Here is an 18,024-nt window from a genome sequence, read left to right as displayed (position 1 = left end):
ACTTTTATATTGAAAACAGCCAACCATTAAATGGTAAAACAAAAATGCTGACTCTCCTGCTCCTCCTTTGTATGTTCTGTGGCATATTCAACTGTGGTAAGTTTACATTTTATTTTAAAATGTGCCAAAAGGTTCGAATTTTGCTTTGGACGTAGTAGACTACTATATGTAGGATTTGATCTGATCCACTGTGTCTGTCATTCTAAATGTACTCTTTGCAGAGAACACAGACATCTGTGTTAATGTGACATTTCAGGAATAACAGAAAGGCAGGGATATCCTTGTCAAAAATAGCCACTGTGCCATATTGTGGGAAAAATGGGTCTAATATACAGGGTCTAATATACTGTACAGGTTCTAATGCATACATACTGATCACTTCTAAACCTGCATGTAAATTATAAAAGCTCACTGACAGTAATTGCAAGCAGAGCATTAAAGGAAAAGACACTTTGTGCATCTTCTCGGGTGTTCTCTGGAAAATGGCCTTTTTCTTAACAAATTAAAAAGTATTTCCACCCTTTGCTGACTTGCGCTGAGATTTCTAGCACACGGCTATATTTCTCTTTTTGGTGATTCCTATGTCAGGTGCTATCACATTCAGATCAGATACTCATGGAATTCTTCAGAGGCATTTTGGAGGACCCTAAAAACAGCAGTGAAACTGTCTATTTTTGTTGCTGCCTAGGGTGGGGACACCTGTACCAAGGTCCCATATTCACAGGGTTCCAATTACAATCGAAAAAACAACAATGATTTTTTTAGGAAAATTGCAAACTAACCAAATCTCCTGAAATTGGTTTAGAAATACGTTGACTGATGGGATTTCTTCACAATGAAAATGTGGAGATGTGCTTTAAATCATTAAATTAAATCATTAAATCAAATTAAATCATATCAATTAAATCAACATTTTTCTTTTTTTTTAATTTACAGTTGACAAAGTTTTGTTCTAAAATATAACTAGTGGTCCTTTTGCAATCTATTTTTCTTTTTAAAATGTTTTGTAAATTACTTTTCTCCAGTTCCTATTCCAATTCCTTCCTTTTGTTAAAAGCAAAGCTGTGTTCTTGTTTCAAAAAGACAGACTGTGACAATATACAATATTAATTCAGAATTACACTTCACTTCAAGGGAAGAGTCTATCTGCACTGTACTGGGGACCTCTGATTCCTCTGATTTACATTTTTAGGATTCTCACAGATATTGGAAAATGTGACTTATTTTTGGTGTATTGAATACTTTTCCAGGTAACTGAAAAATCTCTTCACAGAAAAATGGATCAGTGGACTTAGATTTAACATGTTAGCTTATCTTGTGGTAAAACATTTAAGTAAATGCATGTTTTTACATTTTTGTTCATGTAAGCATTTCAGGTTAAAGCATTTACAAAGTGTTTTATGGTATTTTTACAGTATTTAGAGCACTTGGATACTGGTTCTACAGTTGATGAAAACACATTTTACTTACTAGAACAGATACACGCAGTACCAGCAAGTTGGCCTCCAATTCCATCTTTGGAGTGGTGGTTGTTGACTCAGTAGTTTACTTTTATGACACTTTTACTATAGCATTTTTTGAAGTAGATCTGTAACTTGAGCAATAAAAACAGTTGACAAAAAGAAACCTACAACATAACATTAGGTCTCCATTTCTGTGGTACCCTGATGTTCAATGAGTTGATTCCTCGTGGTTGTTTTGTTTTCCAGCCTCAACATATGACGACTCAGTTTCTCTTATTTTGCAAAAGTCTTGTAGACACAGTAAAGAAGAGAGTTAGCTAGAGAACAGGAAAAAGCTTAAAAATTACAGTATGGGTTAGCATTAAATAGAACTATTCAGAGTCATTAAGTTAACTGGACAAGATGTCAAGATAGTCAAATATAGTTTGGAGATTACAGCCATTCAATTACTAACCAATTTACCTAATACAGGGTCAGGGGGGATCCAGAGCCCATCCCAGCAAACAGTGAGCACAGAGGCAGGACACACAGACACACTCACACCAGGGCCTGTTTTCTCACAAACCCACAGAAACATAGAAAGAACATACAGACTCCACACAGATAGGTCCCCAGGGACCAAAATTAAACCCAGGGCCCCAGCGCTACCTCACCGTTACAACCATGATCTTTTTAATATTCCTCAAAAACTCATTTATACATGCTTGCCCATTTACTACAAACAAGTTTGTGTTGAGATCTAAAGTACTATCATCTTGAAGCCTGTTGAATTTCTGACTCCATATTCATGAAACACGCCACAATGTTCCAGTTGCAGAATACCAGTTAATGATTTGTGCTTTCGTCTATGAGAACTTTATTGAGGCAAGTATATATGTATGTATGTTTTTAGCATTAAGCCAGTGTGAGGAAGGATGGAGGCCGTATGAGAGCAAATGCTATCTCATCTCAGACGTCACAAAGACATGGGTCGATGCCAGAGCGGCCTGTGTGGAGAAGGGAGGAGATTTAATGAGCATCCAGGACATTCATGAAAGGGTGAGCTGGATCCTAGTTTTATTCTAATGGCCTGAATCTCAGACTTGACAGCGCCAATGAATATGATATTCTTTTAGATGCCCAGAATATCTGGAAAAGAAATCATAATGCAATGATACAAGTAAAGGAATAACAGCACTAATCTGTGAAAAACTGCCATGGTATCTTTATCGACCAAGTATTCAGGACCTTGGTTTAACATCTAATCCAAAGGGCAGCAATTCCTTTAGCACAGTATTCACCCTCACCATACTGGGGGATTGGTTTGGAAATGCTGTTCCAGAGGGAAGGACTCCACCTACTGGTCACCCCAAACCACCTGCAGCAGCAAGAGGGTTTTCCATCTGGCCATCTTGGTACAGACCAGGCCCAGCCTAGCTTAGCTGCAGAGATGAGACAGGATCAGCTACAGAATGACTGCAGCTGCGGTGACTGTCCTGTACAGGACACGTGCAGTAGATGTACTTCCTTGTCAGTGGGTTTTGCATTTCCTTCCAGAGTTGGATCAGAACTCAGATTGGGACCAAAGACATCTTCTGGTTTGGCTTGAATGACATTGTTGCTGAGGGATTGTGGGAGTGGTCAGATGGAAGCCAATATTATCCCTTTCTAGCGTAAGTGATCCGAAGCCATCCGAGGTTCACCCGCTCTCAATCTGAGCCATGGTATTTGACAACAGAAGATCATGGCTGGATTTATTTCAGGGTTATTTAGTTACGTAGTTATTTAGTTCGCTCACAGAAAGAAGATTCATGCACGGATACACTGTCAAGCTGTGATTTTCACAGATGAATGGGAAATTGTAGCTCCAGCAGAAGGCACTTCACAGTTGATGTCATGGTCGTCATCCCTCCTCTAGAGGGCGCTCCGACCTTTTATTATTAGTTTCATCATTACGTGCACCGGCCTCCTGTTCAACCCATCACTATATAAGTTACATGCCTCCTAAGCTCTGGGCTCAGCTCTGGAAGAAGGACACCCAGAAGCCCGCTTACCAGCAGGTCCAGCAGAGACCCGACTCCATAGGCTCCATCACGGCGTCCTGACCATCTGGGTCCAGGGTTGTGAGCACCTGGCCTCGTCATGGTGTTTTCAACTTCCCCATTCCGGTTAACTGTCTGTCTTGGATTGATTTCCCGGCTACCTGGACTGCGCCCTGTTTTTCCCTTTTGGACTCTCAATCCTCTCCGTGTTTTCCCTGTTGTCCTTCTGTGGTCTCTTCTGGATTATACCGTCTGCATAGGTTCCTAAACACCCACTACACTGTAGTGAGGCCCTGCTCCCGTGACAGCTGAAGCACGAATATATTGTTTGTGTTTCAAGGACTTTATACATATTGACTTAGATTTCTTTAGTATATTATAAAAATGATATCTTAATTAGCTTAGTACCATTTTTTATATTTGTGTTTCACAAAATAACGACCTGACCATCAGTTGGGATTCCTTTATTCAGTGGGAAAGATGAAGTGCTGTGTATTTGGGCTGATGAGTGCGTTATTTCAGTTGCTAGAGTGGAGACCGTTTACAAACTGCCATTCTAGTCTGCCGTTATCTTTCGATTTAAGAAAAAAATGTTTCTTTTCCCGCAACCTGATCATTCTCAGAGCACACGCAGGACGTGCGTTGCGTTTCTGCAGTTAAGCAGGCAGCCTTTTTAAAAACAATTATCCTTCTCCACCTGTTCCGCAGAAACTGGGCCGACGGACAGCCTGATAGCTGGAATGACGACGAGGACTGCGGGCAGCTGGTCGGAAACAACCTCGCCAGGTGGAACGACGAGCCCTGCGCGGTCCAGCGTCGCTACGTCTGTAAAAGACCGAACCGTACGTCACTCTCTCCGCCGGGAACAGACTCTTCCCAAACCGAGATCCTCTCACGGCACCAGTGCCGGACCTACTGTATGAAGGAAGGAAACACTAGTGACTAACGAAAAACAAGCTGAAACAACATGCTTGCGATTGACTCTAGGTGCTCCAAGTTAATAATCACACGCTCTCTAGCGGCTGTTCTAGACACTAGAAGTATCGATCCATCAATCACGTGGTTTAGCATTAGAATAGAGTAGCGCCCACACCGGTTGCTCTAGTGGATCCACCTCCCCTCAGCTAAGCGCCAAAGTGAGTGTGTGTACCAAAATTCAGCCCTGCTACTACATCGAAACACGGTTTTGAGATGGTCATACGAGAAATGTATTATGGGATAGTACATTATTTAATAATTACAAGATAGGAAAGATTATTTGAATATATGGACAACCTGTTACGTTGTGCAAAACATATTTTAAGCTTCTGAGAGCTCACCTGGAATTGGGACTTTAGTGTAGTTTAGTGTTTGTGATTCAGACATTCAGTCTGTTCCTTGTTTACAGCCAACCCACCTGTTGTATGTGACACTGCAAATGGGTGGCAGCTCTATGGGTCCAGCTGTTACAGGCTGAATTCGGAAACCAGGAAGTCCTGGGTGGCATCCAGGCTGGACTGTGTGAGAGAAGGAGGAGATCTGGTGTCCATCCTGTCAGAAGATGAAGAGCGTTATGTCACTAGCCAGTTGGATTCCTCTCAATTTGATCTCTGGATTGGTCTTTCAACCCTGGTAAGGGCTTCACTCTTCCATCGTCAGTTTCGACTTTATATTAAATTTACAGTCCTGGGGAAAAATTAAGTCTTATATTTACAATGTTTACTTCTACAAATTCTTCTCTCGGTTGGACTTTTGCACTAAACTCTCCCAAAGCTTTTTAGTGTCTGCAGTTAAAAGCATGCCAATAAAAACTGGTCCTAAAAATAGTATTTTAATGTGTATATCAACCGGTGCCAGCCACCAGAGCATTTGATGGGATGTAATTAAAATATTCTGAAGTGATGTGTTTGCAATTGAACAGTGATTGTTCATTATATGGTGTTTTAGCAATATGTTACCAGTATGACCATTTGACTTGATGTCACGTAAAATAAGATGCATTAGGAGCTTCTTCAGCAAGCTGTTGCAAAAATAGAAAAGAAGAGAAAGAGGAATTTATAGGTTTCAGGAAGTGATGTGAGGGGTGACTACTAGTTAGCGATGCTGAGATAAAGGAGATATTGGTTTGTGTCATTCCTCATTAGCCTATACATGGAAGATATTTGTCCTCCACCAAACATAATATCAAATAGGGATGACCATACACAGTGTACACTGTACCTTGACCTTAAAGTATTGGAATTTTAAAATATTTGAAATTATGCCATTGGAATGTGTGAATGCAGAAAGTGGGTGTGAACCAAGCTGAAATTTATGTGTATGAATTACATCTACCAGAAACAAGTGAAGCATGGAGGGTTCATTTTCTAAATATCTCAAGTCAAATCTCCAAAGCTGCTAGCCTATGGGTGATAAAAATGTGTACTGGTGTTGCGCAGAGGTGTACTTCATTATCCTGTGAAGTTCAGGCGAACAATTCCCAGTTCAGCTGGTCGGATGGATCAAACCTTGCTTATACAAACTGGGATCGAGACCAGCCAGATTTAAGGTAAGATGTGTAAGACGAAAATAAATCTCTTGACATGGAAGAGTAACAATTGTGTCATCTATGGCTCCCGTATGTCGTATTAGTGAGGAATAGTGGAGCTGAACGTTTTTGTTGTAAATTGTGCCATCATAGGTGTTTGCTCCAGATTGAACAAATCCATAAATGTCTGATACCAAGAGTTCTTTCTCAGCCTCAGAGCTTTACAGTGACAAGATAATTAGCGCTCAATATGGCCTTGACAGGATTTATTTTTCCTTATTCTTTTTTTACTTACTGTACATGGCTGAGAATTTAAGCCACTGACTGAACACCATACCTTCATTCTTTTAGTGATTCAGTTCCACATGACTAAGGAGTGCAGTGCTACTGTACACTTTATACACAGGGTAGCCTGTTCCAAACACTGTAAATGTGTAAATATTTGCCCCTTGTTTGTTTTGTTTTTTTGTTTTGAAGTGGGACATGTAAATATATCACATATCCTGCATTGCAATATTACCACTTAATCACATTGTGGAAGGTATTGCTGGGGTCTGTTAATTCGACAAAAGTTATGCTAAGATGCAATAAAGCTGACTTGCTTTAACATAACAAAAGGCAGGACCAACACCCACAAACATACCATAAACAGAATAAAGCAGATCAATGTCTACTGCTTATCAAAGGACTGAACCTAGAGCAGGACAGAGCAGGACAAGAAGTAATTACATGTTAAAGAACAGGACAAGCACTCAGATTAAGACAAACTTCTTTCTGACTGTATATAAGAGCAGTTTGTCTGTTCTGCAGCGTGTGCTGTTGTCATTATTGAGCTCAATAAAACTGAATCTGCACAAGACTGTGTCCTGCTCCTCTGATGAAGATTTTCCCCCAACATTTTGGAATCAAATGTTCGAAATCGAAAACTCTTCTATCTGGATCTGAATTAAACAGGCAGAAACATTTATTATTAATATGTCCCTGTGCAACATGCAGATTCCAAAACACACATTATCTTCTTTTTGATTGCAAGTGACAGCCAATTTTAAACTACGTTGACAAGCCTAGCCTCTCCAATGTGGTTTGTTCAGATTAAAAACCGCAGGCAGGACCTTGTGGAAAATGCATTCATTCAAAGGTCAGATTTGTGTGGAAATGTTGGCTCATAAGTGCACCATGAATTGCCTTTGTAGCACTGCTGTTAATTTGTAGATGTCCGGATTCAAATAACAGCACTGCACATCTGTTTTTGGACAGCCACATTGCGACAGGAGTCTGTGCTGCTGTTATTAAAGAGACTGGCGAAGAACATGGAAAATGGAGATCACACCTGTGTCGTCATGAGAGACCATACATGTGCAAAAGAGCCCTGAACAGTAAGATGGAGTAATAAAACCAGATGACTATATACATAAGTATCAATCTTCTTATCACTTACCGTAACTACAGAATTATTGTATCTTGTTCTTTAGAAGGTAGAATAACATTATACAGTACATAGATGCTGAGACAAACATTATGGGTCCTTGTGGAAGTTATTGGATTTACAATAAAAAGTGATTATAAATTGTATCTACTTTATTAAACATTAGAAGTCAATAATAAATAATAATAATAAATCATTGTGTTAAGCCACACTATTAAACTATTGCTTTTCATGATTTGAATTTCATGAATTTATTTTTCTTCAGAAAGTGAAAGTATAGTGTATTTACATAAACATCTGTGCATTGCTGTTGGTATCTATTGCTCATTATTTCAAACTACTGTTTTTGCCAGCTCTGTTCTGGGAACAATAAGCAGTTTTTCTGGGGGCATTTTTCAAGCCTCCAAAACTTGTACAGAAACAAAAGACTACAGTGAGCTAACCATACTATTGTAATGCACTGAAACTACTGGCATGAAGTACTGGGTTCTAGATTACTAATTACAGCCATCTATGTTATTTATCCAATACAGGTTTGCGGGCGAGCCAGAGCCTCTCCTGACAAACATGAATAATTACAGTATCCGATTTATTAAAAAAAGATCTCATAGTTAGTCTCTGCATGTCAAATAAGTGTCCCTGTGCTGACTTACAGCAGTGGTTTTTCAGCCTATTCCTGAGATGAGACAAGTGTCTTCTGTGTTTTAAATTCTGATTGCTCTTTGTTATGCCCTGATGCTGTTTGACTCCTCACCTACCCTTTGAATTAAACCCCCCGCCCGCCCCCCCCAAAAAAATAATCTCTTAAACATTTAAAGGGGCAGGCTGCCACTCGGTAGCCTCAAAGCTCCTGCATCCTCCTGTAGGTCTGGCGTCAGGCCTCAGTCTCTGTAGAGTCTGCATTTTACCTCTCTCCATGCAGACTTTTTCTCTAGTTGCTCTAGATTCCTTCCAATTTAAATATTTGCCAGGATATGCTGGCAGTGTTGGATATTCCAGACCCTGTCCAGGGGGAGAACAGTCATCTCTGGTGCCCTGTGCTTCTGGAAGAGGCTGCAGTTTGCTCAAACCTTTGCGAATGACGTCTTCTGGGTTTCACGTTCTGTGTTTCAGACATCCTGTGATTCAGCCGTGTGGGGTTAGGAGGAGCACCACACAGCAAAAAATGTTCTTTGAGTCTCATACAGTGTCATTCCGACTGTGTGTGATCGTCATTGAATGGTCAACTAGTAGGTGATATTGGACAGAAATAACATTTAACTAGCAAGACAGGAAGAGTTCAAGTAAGGGAGAACATATAAAGTTGTTCCATGCTGAAAAAATAGAAAGGAGAAACAAAACATTTTGGGTGTTGAGCCTTTTTTAGGTGTGGGAAGAGTTGAAAAGAGACTAGGGAGAGTTTTTTGCTGTCTTATTTTTTGGAAATACTCTTGAAACTGAGAGGAGAAAAAGACAATAAAGGCTTAAACGTGTAGGTAGTTCAATTTAAGGGGCCGAATAGCAATTAGGAGCACAGATGGAAAACAACAGAAGACGCTGGTGTCTTTGGCAGCTAGGAATGAGAACAAGTGAGAGTCCAGATGTGATCACTGCAGAACCCATGGTTAGAAATCTCAATCAGTACATTTACATCCTGGAGGAAGAAAGCTCTGACACAATATGGACCAAGCTGTCTTTCAGTATATGCTGGTTCCCTGCCTATTGCAGACATAGAGAAACCAGACTCTACCGGTTTGGTGAATTATTTATTCTTAATGTGCAGCATTTATTTAATTTCTAAAGAACATGATTCATATCTATAAAAGCTATATCTATCAAAGCTATAAAATCTATTTATACAATATCAGATCCAATAAACCTGTTCATTTTTCTTTCAATGATTTGATACTGTAGGCATTGATTATTTTGATCTGTAAAACAAAGAGTAAGACAATGAACAGGGATTCAGGTGATTACTTAACAGATTAACCTTTGCTGATTTTTGCTTCTGCTTTTCTGACAGCAATTTGTCCCCCTGGATGGAACAGTTTCTCTGGTAACTGCTACTGGTTTGTGAGCAATCCCAATCTTCTGACCACCTGGTATGAAGCTCAGAGAAAGTGCTTTAACCTGGGAGCTCTTTTGCTAACAATCAAAAGGTAAAACTCAATCTGGAAAAACTCATGCTCATCGTGTCTTACAAAACCCTTAGAATCATCTAAGGGTGATCAACCAAAAAGTGTTGGATCAAAGGAAGAGCTTGAATTGAAATAACTCCTGATGGCCACTGCAATACTGTAGTCTGTGGCTGATCTTGATATTGATAATATATTATTGTAAAGGAACAAGTAATAGGTTTATTCCATGCTGAAAAGAGAAGAAAGAAAACACAACATTTCGGCCGTGGAGCCTTCTTCAGGTATGATATTATATCCTTAGCTTGGCTAAGTATATTATGTCCTTAGTGCTATTATATCCTGTGTGATATTATATCCTTAGCTATTGACACCTGAAGAAGGCTTCACGGCCGAAACGTTGTGTTTCCTTTCTTTTTTTTTCAGTATGGAATAAACCTTTACTTGTTCCTTTGCAGCCTACGCATGCTGACGCGGCTCCCCACCTGATATATTATTGTATGTCTATACTGTAAATACTGCTCATATGTACAATTTCGATGACTTTCAGAATCCTCCGTTTCCAATTGGTGCAGATTTTGTAGAGCAAAATCAATCTTTTCACTTCAGTTCTTTTCCAAATATTATACATTATTTTGAAAAGTTATCAATAGCACAATGTTGATATTTTAATGTTATATGACAACAGTGATGGAATTATCGCTATCATTACCAATATAATGGATATTCTAAAACAGTAAGATTTATGGGTTTTACTTTTTAATAAAAATCTTGCTTCTGGTTTTCAAACAAAACTTAATCGACTCTTTTATAGTGAAACAAATTAAATTAAACAAGTAATATCATTGATAATTATTGCATATTTAAAAATGACATCAATAATAAAGCATTTTATGTTCAACGTCCCTCAAACAGCACATTACTCATTTCACACTTGACAGATCATTAAGCAGCTGAGCATGGAAGGTCACCCATTTTGTTCCAAAATTACTCCTCATCCCTATTCATCTAGAGAGAAAACCAAAAAACTCGAGCTGTCCACTTATATTAGATAGATTTACTTTGACCCAATCAATATGACAGTTTTTCAGTTCTTTGAAGTCTCTCTATTTTACGTTGTTCTGTTTCTTTTCTTCTGACAGTGAACAGGAGCAGTTTTATATCAACGGTTTTCTGCCAGATCTGCAACAGGTGGAGGTGCCCGACATTTGGATCGGATTATCGGGTATGTCGGTTTGAAACAGCAATTGTAAACTTGAAAGGTTTTCTGGTGCAATCTGTGTAAAACCGTTTTTTTTTTTTTAGGTGAAGTAAAAAAAACACTGGTCGTAAAATAATAGTTCTATCTCTCTGGTACGGGAGACAGAATCTAATATGAACTGAATGGTTATAAAGGATGGCTGTCTTTTCTCTTTTACAGCAACAGTCTGCAGTGAGTCAGGGCATACATTGAAAGATTCATTTCTTTAACTTCTTTGCCAGCAACTTTTACTTACAGTAATATGTGGTTTAAAGCTTCCAGGTTTACTGTATTGTGCTACAGGACAATAGCTGTTTTGTACATCTCCCATAACTTAAGATTTGAAACTATGAAACGAAATCCGTTGTCTCGGGGACAGCATGAGAATCAGTGTCATTTATGGACGTGTGCTTTATTTTAACATGACCTGTGCGGTAATATGCTTACTTTATGTTTTATAATAGGATAAAGACACATTCATTGGTACTTATGTAATTCCAAAGCTCAGTCTAAAGCACATTATCCTGTGTGGACATTTAGTGCTGTCACTGTGCACAGAGCTTTCTCTTCCAGTAATTTTACTATGAATGTGCTAGCTCATGTGCACTAATCTTGCTTGGCCATGCTTAGCTATAGCTAGCATAGTTATTTACCATTGTCACGATTATAGTCCCTCCTCCTTAAGGGTGCTCCAGCCCTTTCACTTTAGACTTAATTCTGTGCACCTGACCCCTTTTCCCAGCCCACCTTAAAAGCCAGGCGCTGACGTTCATCCTGGCTCTGCAGCTAGTTTCCGCACCGTGCGATTCCGGGACCTGGAAGCGCCTGGTCCCGTTAAGGTTTTAACCTCTGTTCCCGTTTCCTGTCCGCCGGTTCATGGTTTTAATTCCTTGTTTGGATGGATCACCTGGCAATGGACTTATTCTTGTGTTTTGGATTCCCTCTATGGATTGTTTTTGGATTGTTCGCCTCGGCCACACCTCCCCCGTGCACCAGCGCACTTTGGACATGCCCCCCTGTTTTCAGACCCGTATCCCTGCATGACGTTTCCCCAGTGTTTCCCCACTTCTTCGGATTGTGTCGTCCGCATAGGGTCCGGAAAGAACTGTTCGTTACAACTATACTCACTACATTTCACTTTGCTTTTAACACAGGTTCCCTTAATTGACTTCATTAAGGAATATCGTATAATTTCTACATTACACGGTGTCAACATTAATATATTCTTTAGAGAGTTGTCTCATTCCCTGCAAAATGTCAAAAACAGTTGTTTTCTAGGGAAGAACTTCAAATGTCACATTGACTTTTCCAGACAAATTTCTTGTTCTTCCTTAACATTAGATAAGGAGACAGATGGCACTTTCCAATGGGTGGACAAAAAACCAGTCACCTTCCAGAACTGGGCTCCGTCTCATCCACACAATACTGCAAACATGTGGGACTGTGGGCAGATTTACACCGGTAAGAATACAAAGGCACTGGTTTCAGGATGCAGGATTTATGGATTTATATACTGGACATAAAAAGCCCACAAGTTCAATGGTGAAAAGAAAATAAATTACAGCAATTCACAGCACTCTTTACCCTGTACAGCACTATGAAATGAGCAACAATTTTGGAAAAGAAATGAAGGAAGCTTGGAATCAGTGTATGACTCGGGACCTTGATGTGTCTCTAGGGTGGTCGATTTTTCTGATAGATGTCTGCCCAGCAAAGGAAAGATGTGAACAGATTCAGGGGGAGTTAAGTGAAGCGGAGCAGATGGACAGTAATCTGTATGTGATATTATGTTAGCAGCTCTTTCAGGAGGGTCAGAGTGCATGACTAAGATCTAAAAGGGACCTTTATCCAATATGGCAACAGCTGACTTGTATTAGGTGAATGTCATTACCAAAAGTTAGGGTGGTTCCAGGCTGAGAAAGAGGATACTCATGGTTTTCCAGCTAGTGTTTATGTAATAGGACCTAAAACTAGTCTATGTTAGACCATGGTTGTATCTCTCGCCTCTGCCCTCTAGTGGAAGAAATGAATAGTGATATTTTAACAAGCAATAATATGGCTTACCACAGCCAAGACATGAATGGCTGCTACCTTTTCTTTACACAAATCTTTTTCAAGCAAACATTTTGCTCAGACAAAACGCCTATCTCTTTCGTTTCAAGCGTAGTGAGCCTTCTACAACTTTTCAAACATCACATAGCAACAAACACAGCTGACGTCTTAAATATTTAAAAAAAAATGTTTCAAAAAAATGTTGATCTTTCCAAACTACACATTGTTTTCCCAAAATGGGGGGGGGTCGATGAGGGTGATGCCTCAGCTGCAAAAGATTTTTCGAGTTCTGGCCACAAACATTATTTTCCACTTTTCTTCCATGCAGGAGATGTTGAAGGAAAGTGGGAAACAACGAGCTGCTTCAGGAACTTGGGATATGTCTGCAAAATGGCTGGAGGCCATAACATCAGACCCACCTCAGCCCCAGGTAGGGTGGTTTCAGTGGAAAATGAAAATTATAGTAATAATAAAGTGCTTTACAGGTAATGGGGACCAGCTCTTACCTGGATGATGTGATGGCAGCCATACTCCGCCAGTACACTCCCCACACACCAACTCTCAGTGGGAAAGAGAATAGAGTGATGAAGCCAGTTCAGTGATGGGGATTATTAGGAGGCCATGACTCATAATTAGGAGGCCATGATTTGGCCAGAACACTGGGGTTACAGCCCTACTCTTTTCAAGAAACGCCCTGAGATTTTTAATGACCACAGAGCATCAGGACCTTGGTTTTATGTCTCATCCAAAGGACGGCACCTTTTTACAGTACAGTGTCCCCGCAGTGAATACCTGCTGGTCAGTCCGAACTGTTACTGTGCTGTTTAGTCTTAAAGAAGTGCAATCCATCCTATTATCCTATTTTCCTGAAACTTTCTCTCAGATTCTCTTTTGTTGTTTGCCTTTTGGTTTGTACTGGTTACTTCATTTCAAGCTAGACTTATAGGTTTTTTTTATTTCCTTTTGATTTAGGGTCGTTCTGTGACACAGGGTATGTTCTGTTCAATGAGACATGTTACCACTTTGAAAGTGATTTTGTCAAGAACTGGGGAGAAGCTCAAAAGCACTGCAGGGATGAGAATGGAGATTTGGCCAGCTTCCAAAATCAAGAAACGTTGAGCTTTCTGACTGGTGAGTGCATCTTCCTGAAGATGTATAAACTGTAGCTTTATGTGATTAATCTCTTTTTAACACAAAAATGTTCTGCTTTTTGATCAAGCTTATTGCTCTTGTGCTTCTCCATGTATTTTGTTTGCTGTCAGTTTCTTCTTACTTCAGTGAAAACATGTTGTAATTCATTATTACAGTTGGCAGCGCTGTATGCTTCCTTAGGAGAGACAGACCAGCCTGCTGACTGAGTTATTTTTCACAAACTCTGAAAAAGACCTGAAGTGATACAGCTGTCAGTGATTGTCTTGGGGAAAGTTACGTGTAAAAAGTATTCCATTAAAGTTACAAACTACTAGTGGGATTACTTTTTAATAATTAGTAAGCCAATGGGGGAAAATAATTTTAAGAAGCCTTTAGTAGTTTTGTGCATAGTTACTAAGTAAAACATTATAAAACTTCTTCCAACTTTTAATGAATTTTAAAAACGTAATCCCTTACACTTTTAATAGTAATGACTTGTTTTATATCAGTAACTTCCCCAATACTGGTGGCTGTAACTTTGCAAAAGGCAGGATTAGATGTCTCTTTAGATGGTTCAACCCCCAAGAGGTAATTAACACAATTTCTTTGCATTCAGAATAACTACATGCTCTTCACACATACCATAAACCCTTTATCTAGATTATGTCCTAGTTACAATATAAAACTTCAAGAATATTTTTAATGCACACAATGGTAAAAAAAACAGACATAATTTTTACATGACCTTTTGGACAAAATCCAAAAGTCATTAACATGTGTGAAAGCAAGTAAACATGACATTCAAAATGGATGATGGAATATTCATTCCTAATATGAAGTTTAAGGCTCTTTGACCCTTGTCTAGCCTCGAAAATGTTAGGCAATTAAAATTATTGCAGTATTAATTAGGAAAGTGCTCAGCTGAGTCTCTTAGTTTCCCAAAGTATAGGAACTTACATTTTGTGTTGGTCAACACTGTATATTTCTCTGCGTTTGACTTCTGTCTACAAAGAAAAACCCAGCTGTGAATTTCTTTTTAAAAAACTTGCCTCTCAAACCTTTTGCTCTGAATAACCCTGAGTGCAAGTATATCGGTTTCAAGATGGAATCCGTGTGTTAAACACCGAAACGTTGACTTGTTCTTCAAGCGCACATGTCGAGCTCCTCGTGGGTGGGCCTCAACAATCTCAACAGCGACAATCATTTTGTGTGGTCAGACGGCACTCCAGCGGTAAGCCGAGCCTGATACCTATCGCACTGGATCCGTACAGTATGTGATTGTGTGCCACACCTCACTGTCCAGTTGTGTAAATGCATTAGCATGGCTAAACAACAACAACAACAACAACAACAACAACAACAACAACAACAACAACAACAACAACAGATCATCTGGTTTGCTCATCATAAGAAATATTTATTTAATTCGGTGATTTAACAGTCACAGAGGAAAATGGTGCTAGTTATCATGGAATGAGCATTTTAAGCTTTGGAATAAACTGTACATGTACAGGAACTGAAATTCGAACTTTTTTTTCTCCAGACTTTTATTCCATGGGGCCCTGGGCAGCCCGATAACTGGCATAATAATGAGCACTGCGGGCAAATGCTAGGCCCTGAAGCTTTTACCCCCGGATACATGAACGACCTAAACTGTGCTTCTGGCTATTCATTTATATGCAAAAAAGGTCAGGAAAATTTTTGTCTGGCTCAGGTCAGGCACTTACGGCACTTACGCAAAAGTCTTTCTATTGATATGTACAGTAGATGCCGCGTATTGCATGCTGAGATTCTGCGATAATACTTTAAGACATATTTTCTCCGGTTTAAAAAAATAACATACAAATGAAACAGGAAAATGGGGTGACAGATTTAAAAAATATATATATCTGCTTTTGAAAGAGTCTTTTTTTTAGAATCTTTCCTTTCATAGGTGATGGAGCGACAGTTCTGATTTCTGGTGTTTAAATGCAATCATGTGTTTTAACGGACGATGATCTAACGATTACCGATTTTATCTGTTAAAATTAAAGTTATTTTCCCTGCACTTTTATTTTACCTTCGAGCTTTACGGAAGTATTCAATGTTTGTTTTGTTTTGTTTTTTGCCCTCCAAGCTTAGTCAGTGATCTATCAAAAATTGAGGTAACTGAGAGCATCCTCAGCCGATGTCTGTGTACAGATCGATTTCACTTTAAATTGTTATTTTAGGGAAAGGTCAAGGACCACATCCAACCCCTCCGACAAATGGCCCAGGTAACTACCAGCTTCCAAGCGACACCTAATGAAACAAATAAGCTGCGTTGTAAATATACTTTTCACTGCTCGTTTTTTTTTTTTACGTCTCTATGTGTCTCTTATCCAGGGTGGACTGAAAAGTGCGGCTCGTGGGTGTCCAACCCGTTCAATGAGTTCTGTTACCTGTTCCAGTCGCTTTCGATGAAGACGTGGGCTGACGCTCGAAGCGACTGCCTGAACCAGAGGGGTGACCTGGTCAGCATCACAGAGCCCTATGAGCAGGCATTCATCCAAGGTACTGTACCATCTCACGTGGCCACCGCCTGGGAGAAAATGTAAAACGCAGGAAAAAGCCCAAATTGGTTTCGGTTTGAATTTCTCTCCACGTCTGCCTGCCCTCGGGTTGGGCGTCTTTAATATTTTTCTTTCGGATCGTGTATTTGGTAACATATCTGTATTTCAAACGCCCTCTAAAAACAAAACTAACGGTTTTTTTTTAGTGAAAGAACGTTTTTCACGACAAAGTTGTTAACCATTTTCTTTGCAAGACAGAGCACTTCTTTTCAATGCTGTTGTTCTCCTCTTTGGTGTTTCTTGAATGGTGCTAAAAATTCCTGTTAACAATCAAAGCTTTCAGCTTTGTGTAAAACTGTCTCCACGTGAAGTCAGACGCGGTTTCCCAAACTATTTTGGAGTGTGAATTGTTAATAATTGTAAAATTGACTGGTCGGATCCTAAAAAGGAAAAACGTTAAAAGGTCTGATGGTTTTATTACCACAAACATTACAAATGTCCCTTAATAAAGTTCATTTCCTAGTTAATAACATTACATTTACTTCTCTGCTTAATTCACTACTATCCAAAAATCAACCTGCAAATATTTAGACAGTAACATTTCTGAAAGTGTAAATGGTACTGAAAAACTTAAACAATCATAAATTGCAAAGAGTGCAAACAGACTTTGTAGGTACAAATAAAAAGTTCTAAACTTCTATTGTGCTGATATTTAGTACACACAGACCGCTCTGGAACATGTTTGAACAATTAATGAGACACAATTTATTTAATTTAATGAGGAAATTCATTTGTAATTGTGAGTAGAGGGATGTATTAAGGCCGGTTAGCTCAGTTGGTTAGAGCGTGATACTAATAATGCCAAGGTTGTGGGTTCGATCCCCGTACGGGCCAGTATGTTTCATCTCATCAATTTTCCTACGGGATTAATAAAGTATTATCTATTTCTTTACCCAAAGGGTTGTGGGTGTGTGGAACAAGCTAGCCAGTCACATTGTTGAAGCCGAAATCTTGACTTCTGCTGGATGCAGGTCATTTAGATATCAATTTTCAAACATGCTCAATTGACATAATGGCCTGTTACTGGTACCCTCCCTGTCTTTGTTTTTTCATTTTTATTATGGGGATTATGACAAAATTACATTTCTTTTACATATAATAAAATGGCCTAAAATCTGAAATGAGTTACATACTAAAAGAAGAAATAAATGAAAATGACTGTAACATAAATTAATTCCTAGCTAGTGCGATATAAATGGCAAATTTCTGCAGTTTATAATTATACCATCTGAAGATAATATAATAATATATAAAGAAACGGTTTTATGATAAATATTAAAATGTAACTTAATATTGTCTTAAATCAAAAGGGCAAACACAAGAGGATTCATATCTTTCTGGCAGGTAACCTCTTTATGTTCTTAATTATCTGCCATCAACACTAGCAGCTTTTATACATTGGGATGGAGAACTACTGTACTTAAAGGAGATTTAGAACATGACTCAGCAAAGAGGCAGCCTGTTTTAATACATAACAGGT

General features: G+C 39.1%; 1 protein-coding gene and 1 long non-coding RNA gene across 2 annotated transcripts in view; one reads left to right on the top strand and one right to left on the bottom strand.

The window, feature by feature from the left end:
- The first annotated feature begins 2,291 nt into the window (after window positions 1-2,291).
- LOC148673678 (secretory phospholipase A2 receptor) overlaps window positions 2,292-18,024 on the top strand; it is a 53,158-nt gene continuing 37,425 nt past the window's right edge. The window contains exons 1-15 of the mRNA XM_088630429.1: window positions 2,292-2,501; window positions 3,000-3,115; window positions 4,193-4,326; window positions 4,872-5,095; window positions 5,902-6,011; window positions 7,248-7,366; window positions 9,419-9,554; window positions 10,673-10,755; window positions 12,112-12,231; window positions 13,151-13,252; window positions 13,795-13,953; window positions 15,102-15,184; window positions 15,497-15,641; window positions 16,164-16,208; window positions 16,318-16,485. Of these exons, the coding sequence (XP_088486555.1) occupies window positions 2,292-2,501; window positions 3,000-3,115; window positions 4,193-4,326; window positions 4,872-5,095; window positions 5,902-6,011; window positions 7,248-7,366; window positions 9,419-9,554; window positions 10,673-10,755; window positions 12,112-12,231; window positions 13,151-13,252; window positions 13,795-13,953; window positions 15,102-15,184; window positions 15,497-15,641; window positions 16,164-16,208; window positions 16,318-16,485 (1,954 nt within the window). The remainder of the gene's footprint in view (window positions 2,502-2,999; window positions 3,116-4,192; window positions 4,327-4,871; window positions 5,096-5,901; window positions 6,012-7,247; window positions 7,367-9,418; window positions 9,555-10,672; window positions 10,756-12,111; window positions 12,232-13,150; window positions 13,253-13,794; window positions 13,954-15,101; window positions 15,185-15,496; window positions 15,642-16,163; window positions 16,209-16,317; window positions 16,486-18,024) is intronic.
- On the bottom strand, window positions 3,933-16,502 carry LOC148673679 (uncharacterized). The gene is made up of 3 exons (XR_015936087.1): window positions 16,374-16,502; window positions 4,881-5,014; window positions 3,933-4,309 (listed from the first exon to the last, which is right to left on the bottom strand). It is a non-coding gene; the product is annotated as an uncharacterized LOC148673679 (long non-coding RNA).

This window comes from Lepisosteus platostomus, chromosome 4 (genome assembly GCF_059453375.1).
Source record: "Lepisosteus platostomus isolate fLepPlt1 chromosome 4, fLepPlt1.hap1, whole genome shotgun sequence".
Classification (NCBI taxonomy): domain Eukaryota; kingdom Metazoa; phylum Chordata; class Actinopteri; order Semionotiformes; family Lepisosteidae; genus Lepisosteus; species Lepisosteus platostomus.
This window is presented reverse-complemented; position numbering and strand designations above follow the sequence as displayed.